Genomic DNA, 11,698 nt, shown 5'->3' on the forward strand with positions numbered 1-11,698 from the left:
CGCTAACGGTTGTAACCGTAAACCGATAGACGCGAGCACAGATGGTTAAAGGGGGGATAAGCACAGGCTAGACTGCTTTCAGAGTCGGTTGGGTTTCTATTCCTCTTATTTAATGGAATTATTAATAACGTCCGTGAACAAAGGACGCTGGAAAGCGTCACTGCATGGGTCAAATTAATGCATGGTCAAGACTAGCGCAACCAAGATGAGATTTGTACACATTTTGAAATGAGTACACTTTTAACCATTTTGTAAAAATTAAGAATTATTTCATCTCTTCTTTGGTGTGATGGTGCGAGGTACGTGAACTCAAGACAGGTCAGGCGTGTGGAGATAATGTTAACGTTAAACATTGCCCCTTCAAAGGACAGACAACAATTGAAACTGATGTTCCACTTTTAATGTTAAGTTTATTTCATGCATGTTGATGTCTGCTAGTTATTTGCCTCTCTATATTGGCATTTGTAAGAAAAATAAATCAAATATAATTTTTCAGAACCCCGGTATAAAACTGCCTCTCCTAAAAAAAGGAAAATAATGAAAAGAATAAAATATATCTTTTTATGTAGATAATGTTCTACCTTTAAGATGAAGATAACTATATCTTCATAGAACATATTCATTTTATAGTGTTGCCTTTCTTTTGAGAAAGACACTATGTTTGTGTGTGTGTGTGTGTGTATATATATATATATATGTGTATATATATATATATACCGTGCTGCTTGAAAGTTTGTGACCTTCTTGAGTAGTTTAGATTTTTTTGTTTTACCATGATTCTCTTCTTTTATCATCTCCAGTTTTTGTATATAAAATGTGAAGTTTATGTTCATCAATTCCATTGACTTGTTTTGAGGGAAATGTGTGAGCTTCCAGCAGACCACATGAAACATGGAATCCCTAGGGAGGCGCCCAGGTGGCATCCAAACCAGATGCTCGAACCACCTCAACTGGCTTCTCTCTACGTGGAGGAGCAGTGACTAATCCGAGCCTCTCCTAGATGACCGTGCTCCGTACCTTATCTCTAAGGCAGAGCCCAGACACCCTGCGGAGAAAACTAATTTCAGCCATTTGTATTCACAATCTCATTCTTTTGGTCACTACCCAGAGTTTGTGACCATAGGTGAGAGTCAGAACGTAGATTGACCAGTAAATTGAGAGCTTTGCCTTTTGGCTCAGCTCTCTTCACAGCGTCTGCAATACTGCAGCCACAACACTGATCCACCTCTCAACCTCTCATTCCATCCTTCCCACACGCTTTAACAAGAACCCAAGATACTTAAACTCCTCTACTTGAGGCAAGGACTCACTCCCGACCCAGAGAGGGCACTCCACCCTTGTCCAACTGAGTAGCCTGGTCTCAGTTTTAGAGGTGCTGATTCTCATCCTGGCCAGCTAGCACTCAGCTGCAAACCGGTGTCCGGACTCTCTTCTCCAGAACCAGACTCTCTTCTCCAGAACTCTTGCCTAGACCTTACGGGGGAGGCTGAGGAGTGTGATCCCCCGATAGTTTGACCACACCCTCCGGTCCCCTTTCTTAAAAAGGGGAACTACCACCCTGGTTTGCCAGTCCAGAGGCACTGTCCCCGATGTACACACGATGTTGCAAAGACATGTCAGCCAGGACAGTCCCACAACATCCAGAGCCTTAAGGAACTCAGTGTGGATCTCATCCACCCCCGGAGCCTTGCCGTCAAGGATGGGCAAACCCCATCCCCCAGCTCTGCTTCCTCTATGGAAGACGTGATGGTGGGATAGGTAAAAGTTAATTAGGTATAAGACAAGTGAGACACATGTGAGTGCTCATGCAATCAAGTCATGGGTCTGGTGGTAGGGAACTGGTCTTGTGACCGGAGGGTCGTGGGTTCGATTCCCAGGCCTGAGGCCATGACTGAGGTGCCCTTGAGCAAGGCACCTAACCCCAACTGCTCCCCGGGCGCCGGGATAGGGCTGCCCACCGCTCTGGGCACGTGTGTTCCACAGCCCCCTAGTAATCACTAGTGTGTGTGTGTATGTGTTCTAACTGCACAGATGGGTTAAAAGCGGAGGACAAATTTCGATTGCGGTGTAAAAATCACAATTGACAAAATACGGCACATTTACATTTTTTACATGGAGATGTGAAGGTCCGGACCTGCTTTTCTGCCTCTGGACCTGAACAATTGCATATTTTCCAGGGAACCATCAATTCCCAGGACTATCAACAAATTCTCGACCAGAATCTCCTTCCTTTTGTTAGGGAGTTGAAGATGGGATCGAAATGGATTATGAAACAAGACCCAAAGCATTTAAGCAAAACTACTAAGGAATGGCTTAAGAGAAAGAATATTTGCACTCCGGATTGGCCCAGTCAAAGTCTGGACCTCAATCTCATAGAAATGCTGTAACAAGATCTGAAGTGGGCGGTACATGCCAGATGTCCCTCCAACATCTCTGAACTGCTGGAATTCTGCAAGAAGGAGTGGGCAAAAATCCCAAAAAGCAGATGTGAAACACACATTTGTGGTTGCAGAAGACACTTGGTTGAAGTAATGGCTGCAAAAGCAAGTGTCACAAGATACTGACTAAAACAGTTCACATACTTTTACACTTGGAAGATTTTTAGTTTTTGATAAGGAAATTGTTTTTTTCTGTGTGTCTCTTATTTGGAAGGTCTGCTTTTCAAAATGAAATTTGGATGTTAATTTCATAATATTTAATTTTCTTTCAGAAAACTAATGGTTCACAAACCTTCAAACAGAATATATATAGAGGTGAATATATACTACATATATATATATATATATATATATATATATATATATATATATATATATACACACACACACATATTTAAAGACACATACACTACCGTTCAAAAGTTTGGGGTCACTTAGAAATGTTCTTATTTTTGAAAGAAAAGCAGTTTTTTTTTCAATTTAGCTAACATTAAATGCATGTAAATGACTATTCTAGCTGTAAACATCTGGTTTTTAATGCAATATCTACATAGATGTATGGAGACCCATTTCCAACAACCATCACTCCAGTGTTCTAATGATACATTGTGTTTGCTAACTCTGTAAGGAGGCTATTGGATATTTAGAAAACCCTTGAAAACCCTTGTGCAAGTAGGTTAGCACAGCTGAAAACAGTTTTGCTGATTAGAGAAGCTATAAAACTGACCTTCCTTTGAGCTAGTTAATCTGTAATCTGGAGCATTACAATTGTTGGTTCGATTAAACTCACAAAATGGCCAGAAAAAAACAACTTTCAATTGAAACTCGACAGTCTATTCTTGTTCTGAGAAATGAAGTCTATTCCATGCGAGACATTGCCAAGAAACTGAAGATTTCCTACAATGGTGTGTACTACTCCCTTCAGAGGAGAGCACAGACAGGCTCTTACCAGAGTAGAAGGAGAAGTGGAAGGCCCCGCTGCACAACTGAGCAAGAAGACAAGTACATTAGAGTCTCCAGTTTGAGAAATCGACGCCTCACAAGTCCTCAACTGGCAGCATCATTAAATAGTACCCGCAAAACGCCAGTGTCAACGTCTACAGTGAAGAGGCGACTCCGGGATGCTGGCCTTCAGGGCAGAGTGGCAAAGAAAAAGCCATATCTGGCTAATAAAAGAAAAAGATTAATATGGGCAAAAGAACACAGACATTGAACAGAGGAAGATTGGAAAAAAGTGTTATGGACAGATGAATCAAAGTTTGAGGTGTTTGGATCACACAGACGAACATTTGTGAGACGCAGAACAACTGAAAAGATGCTGGAACAGTGCCTGACACCATCTGTCAAACATGGTGGAGGTAATGTGATGGTCTGGGGTTGCTTTGGTGCTGGTAAAGTGGGAGATTTGAACAAGGTAAAAGGGATTTTGAATAAGGAAGGCTATCACTCCATTTTGCAACACCATGCCATACCCTGTGGACAGCGCTTGATTGGAGCCAATTTCATCCTGCAACAGGACAATGACCCAAAGCACACCTCCAAATTATGCACAAACTATTTAGAGAAGAAGCAGGCAGCTGGTGTTTTATCGGTAATGGAGTGGCCAGCGCAGTCACCAGATCTCAACCCCATTGAGCTGTTGTGGGGGCAGCTTGACCGTATGGTACGAAAAAAGTGCCCATTAACCCAATCAAACTTGTGGGAGCGGCTTCTGGAAGCATGGGGTGAAATTTCTCCAGATTACCTCAGCAAATTAACAGCTAGAATGCCAAAGGTCTGCAATGCTGTAATTGCTGCTAAGGGAGCATTCTTTGACGAAAGCAAAGTTTAAAGTAGAAATTATTTCAAATAAAAAAAAAACATTATTTCTACCTTGTCAATGTCTGGACTATATTTCTATTCATTTTGCAACTCATTTGATAAATAAAAGTATGAGATTTCAGGGAAAACACAAAATTGTCTAGGTGACCCCAAACTTTTGAACGGTAGTGTATATAACATATACATGTTTTCATGTACAACTTCTTCACCTTCTGCATAGGACATTACATCATAAAATATAGTTCTTCCATTGTAAGTATGCAGTGGTAAGACACGTTATATAACATGCACATGTTGATGATACATGACTTAATAGATGTTTATCCAAGTTTAAAACTGAGTGCATGCAAGTTAGTACAAATTACAATTTGCTTGCTTGAGTACATTAACATTAATGCTAGTTGCTTTTCAAATGATTAACAATCATAATTAAATGTATTTGATATAGTTCTGCACCTGAGTTATAATATATGGCTGCTGATAATAAAGGTAATAATAGAGGCTGTATTTTTTCAAAAGTGGTTATTGAGTGAGTTATTGAAGTATGAGTCTTCACCATGTGGCACCCAGAGAGCAGTGCAAATTCGCTACCTTGGACTGCCGAAAGCAGTGAACCCCTTTTCTTGGTGCCACTTTGGAGTCCAAAGTTTTTTTCTTATATAAAACAAGAGCAGTTTTATAAATGAAGTGACATGATTTTCCCACCTTTTTTATATGCTCATAGGGTGTATAGATAAAGAGTTTACAGTATAACGCAGCAACATTTGGCAGGATAGTCCTCCGCATTCACTTTTGACTCAGTGCCATAGACAAAGTAAAAATAGTGTTTTCCTTTCCACTGGTAGGCCACCTTGGTGATAGGAATCAGCTCGACACTTTGTTGCTAGAAAACAGAGATTAAAAAAATCATAATAAATTCACACATGTAAAATCAAGGGCTTCCCTGGGAGATAAACCTGTGTTTTGATAGGCAAGCCTGTGGTATACTGATATTACTTTATCATGTTTTATGTGGTTTGTGTCTCAAGTGTCTTAAGTATCAATCAGGTCAATCACAAAGGCACCTATGTTATGCGGCACAACTAAGTTGCAAACACTGCAGGTACCTGTTGCAGGATACGACCTGTCTGGGAAAAGTTGTTGCGATGCTTGAGGACCATTTTATTGGCTGCTTCAACCAGACCAGGGTGTGGGAACCCAGTTAATGGATACACCTGTAACAGCAAGAATAGTAGCGATAATGCAGATGTGTGCTGTCCATCACATTATGTACGCATGAGCTGTAATGTAAAATTTACAATGTGAATTCAGTATTCACAAAACTAAAATATTTATTATAATCACAGAATCTAACAGGAATTAGTACTATTATTTAACAATAGAGAATCAGCACTTATAGAACGGGTACCTGGTATAAGACTGAGGACCATGGTACTCAGTCGGACAAGGGTGGAGTGCCCTCTCTGGGTCAGGAGTGAGTCCTTACCTCAAGTGGAGGACTTAAAGTATCTTGGGTTCTTGTTCACGAGTGAGGGAAGGACGGAATGGGAGTTTACAGGTGGATCGGTGTGACGGCCGCAGTGTTGCGGATGCTGTACCGGACCATTGTGGTGAAGAGAGAGCTGAGCCAAAAGGCAGAGCTCTCAATTTACTGGTCAATCTACATTCTGACTCTTACCTGTGGTCACGAGCTCTGGGTAGTGACCAAAAAAAATGAGCTTGTGAACACAACTGACTGAAATGAGTTTTGGGAGTAGAGTAGAGTCGCTGTTTCTTCATGTAGAGAGGAGTCAGTTGAGGTAGTTTGGGCATCTGATCCGGATGCCACCTGGGCATCTCTTCCCAGGTATGTCCAAGTGGGAAGAGATCCCAGGAAAGAACCAGGACACGCTAGGCCATGACTGAAGTGCTCTTGAGCAAAGCAATAAACCCAACTGCTCCCAGGGTGCTGGGCTAGGGCTGCTCACTGGTCTGGGCACGTGTGCACCACAGCCCCCTAGTGATCACTAGTGTTTTGTGTGTGTTCTCACTGCACAGATGGGTAAATATATTGGACAAAATCCAATTGGGGTGTAAAGCAAAATTGGCAACTTAACTTAGGCTACTGTCCCTGTGAACCAGGCATAGATGGATTTAACAATAGAAGTAGAAGTTCATATTGTCTAACCATTGGCTGGGTATCTTTGAAGAGTGGTTTTCCAGAGACTTCACCCAACTTCGTTACATTCAGACCACTTGACTGCTCCACCACAAAATCCTCCACATTGTTCTTCCTGGTGTGAACAGTGCAGATTTGTAAGAAGAAAAAAAACAAAAACAAAATCTGCATTGGTTTTTATCTTTTATACTTCAGGCTCATTTTCTGGGTGTTAAAAATCATAAATGGTGTGTAGTTAAGATGAAAAGAACAAGAGTGAGGAATAAAGTCTGATAAGTCTGATCTTGGTCCTTGGATTGTAAGGGGTGTGAAATTGTATGTGCAATTTAAATAATTTGGGGATTCAGGATTGAGGTGAAAGTGAGTTACCATTCCACTGTAAGCTTGATGTATGAGAGCAGCTGGCGTTTCCCTTTACATTTTGTACATTCCTTGGTTCCCTGACCAGAACAGTTGCTGCACCTGGAAAGGCCAAAGGACACATGAGGTCCAAGTACAGGTAGGAGGCAGCGGTGTTGGGGGCAGCGGTGTTAGGAGGTAGTGGTGTTGGGGCAGCAGTATTAGGAGGCAGGGGTGTTAGGAGACAGCGGTGTTGGGGTAGCGGTGTTGGGGATGGTGTCAGATTTGGGTTAACTGAATTGCACAGTAGCTATTGCTTGGATCAAACCCACTCTGATTTTTGGAACACCACATGGTTTGTGCAGATTAGCCCTGAGCCACTTACACTATACTGCATGCAGTGCATTCTGATCTTGGGGTCCCACAGATGGACAGGACAATTCTAAATAATTATTTTCTTCTATATGACCACATAATGTAAGCAATCACAATATTTTTTTATTATTGTGCAATAGCCCATATATCTGTACTCTATGTTTTACAGAACTTTTTTAGTGAACTTATGTAGCAGGCACTGGAACCCAAGGTAGTATAAGATTGTGAGCAAACTGTGGATGGATGAAGATCCCTTACAGCAAACCAGCAAGGCCTCAAATTTCCCAAATTGGAGCCAGAACACTGGGATACTGCAGTCTAGCTGTGTGGTGTCCAGTGAGGATGGAGGCCTGGTTGCATAAAAGCAGTGCCAGTGAGTGCAGTGCTGGGACGGCCTTCATGCATGCGAACATGTTGACGTACATCCGTCTCCCTGTACCACTGCATGGAGCACATCTGTCCTGAGCAGAACCCACCCCTCTGCCACTGCATGTGAAGCACGTTATCTGCAATTCAAATATATACACATATTTCCACATATATATAAAATATTTTTTTTTTTCATGTATAGAATGAAAATTTAAATGTTTATACAATGAACAATAATGTTAAATTAATATTTAAATACACAGTTATGTGGGCAATTTTTTTAGCTTGAGAGTTTAGCTGAGTTTAGTTAAGTGTTCTTTTAGCAGCTGAGATTTGAACTTACAGTAAGCAGGTAGTTTTATTGGAAATATAAGAAGGGAGAATAAGAAGAGAGTCATCACTACAAGAGTGACAGTATCAGACAGGGAGGAAAAGTAAGAATATATCAGGCTAAGCAAATATAAGCAATACATTGACAAAGGCCGCAGTCCAGAGTGTCCAGTGCAGAGGTAGGAAAAAGACTGTTTGACATAATGTGAGGTTCAAAGGAAAGGGAGATGTCAAAAAGAATATTGAGGTGATGAAGTAAGCCAGTAAAAAAAGCTCTGGGGACTTCCCAATATGTGATCTGTGTTTACCAAGAGCAAAGAACTGAGATCTACTGCAAATATAGAAATTCAGCCAAGCGAGAACTATAAAGTTGTACTGAACACAATTCATCAGGCAACGCAACTTCAGCCTTAATTATCATTTAGAAATTGAGCCCCAGTCAAGCTCAACATTTCTCATAAATCTGTGCTGGTTATAATTGTTTTGCACAGGCAGACTGAAGCATCCTATGTTTACTTTAAATATTTCAGGGGTCATTCCACACATATCGGTGTTGAAAATTTTTAGTTAAAATCACTTACCGACCCAGTGCCAGTACATTTTGCACACCTACTTCTTCCTGTGGCTGAACATGTGTCACATGACTGAAAGAAATTTAAAGAATTAGCAAATGTACCAATTTATTCTTTCAACTATATATTTTTTTTTCTGTGGAAACACAGTTTCTTTTTTATTTTGCAAAGTGAAAGAAATAGATCATCACTAATGTTTTGCCACGTGGATTTGTGTATGCCTGTTGCAATAAAGGTAATAGAAAATAGTTTTAATAAAGACAATGGACAGCATTTGAATGATGTCACTGCACAATCACCAAAATCAACAGGCAGATGCTTGTGATGCAGGACATGCTTGTTTTGAAGGGCCAGGACTGAGTATTGAGCATAAGGAAAGTAGACCTTAAATGTGATGCAAATCTGCTGACTATTAAAAACGCAGCCAGTTTAGTAGTCTTTACCTTGACCGACTGTGAGTTGGGGATTTCCAGTTCCTGCCGATTGTCTTTAAACATGACAGGAGCCATAACTGGCATCTCCCATGGGCCAGGAGGCGGCTGTGCAAAAGGGTTCACTGTCTGACCTTTTGCCAAAAACATTCACAGAATTAAGGGCACCATCACCTGGAAGCATATAACTGATTTCTCTCAGAAATTCCCAGAAACATTGTACCTTCATAGGGCTTTGTGGTCCATTCAGTTTTCCGGGACTCTGTGAAGGTCTCCAAACGATACTGTGGAAGAGGGGGGGTAAACGTTACACGTGCTCATCTCAATAAAAAAGCTGAGTGGAGAGATAGGGGAGAGATTAAAACTCAAGCCATTCTTTGTTTGTTTGTTTGAAATATATGACATATATATGTCCTAGGGCTTTGTTTCACTTCTGTCTGCAACTTGTGTGTGTGTGTGTGTGTGTGTGTGTGTGTGTGTGTGTGTGTGTGTAAATTACACGGTAGGTGTTGAACTGTTCAATGCCAGTAATCATGCCATCTCTTGCTGGCCCAGAGGAATAACAGCACTGACTGCTTGCGAAGCTGATGAAGGCCTCTCTGACAGACTCCTCTGAGAGCTTAGGAATGCTGGAGAGAAGAACCAAGAGACACTGAGTTCCCTCACACTTAATAATCACTTAAAAACTGTTGGATACTGCTCATCTCCATGGATGCAGAGTGTCCCTTTGCTTCCCCTCATGTTCATTACAACAAATTCCAGGAGACATTACATTAACACTCCAACTTTCAAGTAATTGGAGCACCACAAAGCATATTAGGCTATTTTGTTGAGGTGTTGAGACATATTGTAACGGTGCAAATGAGGGATGGAACAGGATACCTGCTTATCGCAGGATAAAGTGTTATTTTAATGACTGTACTCATTTTAGCAGCATTTTTCTACTGATCCCATATTCACAATTTTAGTTATTATGCCAAATTCTCATAATCTTCATGTTGGTTTAACAAATTATTGTTCGACCTCTTTTGTTTGACCAAACAAAAAGATATTGTTTGTACCTTTTCACCTCCTTTGGAAGTCTTTTAGAAACTAAATTCAGCAATAGGTAGCTATCCTATAACATGTGATGTGTTCTTATATCAGTGGGTTATGCTCATTTTGGTTAATAAACCAGCTTACATAAACAGGTGATATATCAGACTATACCTGTATTGCATAAAACAAAGACCGTATTATAAGAAATGTACCAAAAAAAGAAAGGTAATAGTGTCAATGCATTTGATCCACATATTTTTATTTTTTGGTTTATTTTTAAGGAAGAAAATTAATTTGACTGCACTGTCAATAGTCAAAAGTGCTCCCTGCACGTGCACTTTATAATGCTCAGGTAGGAAACGGGATCTGAGACATGAAGGGCCTGACCTCCAGTCCTGCTGCACCATCGGGACCGGAGTGGGAAACGGCTGGCTAGGTGGTGGAGGGTGAAACCCACCTAAACACAACATAAAACCCAACAAATTAACTCAAAAATTTTTTTTTTTCTGTAGTTTTAGAACATAATCATTAACAGAATATTAGTTTACAACTGTTCTCTCTGAATTAGAATAAGGAGACCACCGGCTCAAACATAACTAACTAAAAGTAAAACTGACAGCATTCATTTGACTATAAGAGGCCCCCTCCCTCCCAACTCTTACCGCTAACTCCGGGTAAAAGACCCTCATATCCAGGAAAGGAGTTGAACGTAGGAGGGGCTTGCATTCCGAACACTGGTTGATACATGGCTAGAAATACAAGAAAACCACAAGAAGCAATCAGGGAGTGAATTGACAAGCAACCTTAGCCTACGTTATGAAATTAGAGGGGTCGGTAGATGATCAATACAATAGATAGAGTATTAGATAGATAGAGTTAGATACAGTCTAGAGATAGATACAATAGATAGAGTATAAATATAATTGTGTTGTTTGTTTTGTTTTGCACACATAATAGAATCAACGCTTGTTTTGAGAGCCTAAAACGAAGACGGTGCTACATGGGTCGTTTTTGTCCGCCTTACTGTACAACGGAAAACAAGTAACATGCGAATTGAGTGGAGAAACACAAAATATTATATATTTTTTTATTGTTTTTCTTCACTACCCTGTTCAACTGCCACATAAAAATAAAAAACACAATAAAAATACGCAAATACATCGAAAATATAGTTCGAATGCTCTTGTACTGTATTAAAATGTTTACATCTGCTTCACATGAACGTTTGGATGGCAACACGGTGCTGATATATTAATGTAGCGACAAAGGATTAAGATGAGACGAGGCACGAATTTTGTACACGTCTTTGTAAGTTAGCGGGCCAGAGACTCCCCGTTAGTCAGCGCATGCTAGTCAGGGTTGTTGTATCGGAATGCAGTTTCTGCAAACAAGTAAAATTAAAAACATGCATGAATGAGAACGTCATGAAACGTACCTAGATTAACGGGATACGCCGTTAGACATGTAGAATGAACTTTTTGTAGTTTTTCTCCTTGTAGTGTTTGCAGTTTTCTAAAGAATTGTCCTTTGAGCAGATTGTATTACTGAGGGACTCCGCCCCTTGTGCTCGCCATTATTTGATTATTTTTTGGAATCGTGTCCATTCTGTTATTATTTTTTCGTCTCCATTTGGCTCGCTCTCCAAATAACAAAAACAATATGGAAGGATATCAGTACAAAACTGAAAATACGCAAAAAACTTGGTAATACGCAAAACTTCAAGGGTAAATTTAAATGTTCCACTAATACATGTAATTTTGAGGTCACAACTTAAATTCACATTCAATAATTCAATTTACACTGTGGAAAACTTCCATATTTCATTTA

General features: G+C 40.3%; 1 protein-coding gene across 1 annotated transcript; it reads right to left on the reverse strand.

Annotated features, from left to right (window-relative positions):
• Positions 1–390: 390 nt before the first annotated feature.
• LOC143516618 (protein SSUH2 homolog) lies at positions 391–11,462 on the reverse strand. Its single transcript, XM_077008331.1, has 12 exons — positions 11,307–11,462; positions 10,534–10,620; positions 10,259–10,328; positions 9,333–9,462; positions 9,057–9,117; positions 8,846–8,967; positions 8,412–8,474; positions 7,555–7,637; positions 6,787–6,879; positions 6,427–6,532; positions 5,366–5,473; positions 391–5,142 (listed from the first exon to the last, which is right to left on the reverse strand). The coding sequence occupies exons 2-12, from the start codon at positions 10,616–10,618 to the stop codon at positions 5,002–5,004; spliced, it is 1,062 nt and encodes a 353-aa protein (XP_076864446.1). The 5' UTR covers positions 10,619–10,620; positions 11,307–11,462; the 3' UTR covers positions 391–5,001.
• Positions 11,463–11,698: the final 236 nt, after the last annotated feature.

This window comes from Brachyhypopomus gauderio, chromosome 1 (assembly GCF_052324685.1).
Source record: "Brachyhypopomus gauderio isolate BG-103 chromosome 1, BGAUD_0.2, whole genome shotgun sequence".
In the NCBI taxonomy this organism is placed as follows: domain Eukaryota; kingdom Metazoa; phylum Chordata; class Actinopteri; order Gymnotiformes; family Hypopomidae; genus Brachyhypopomus; species Brachyhypopomus gauderio.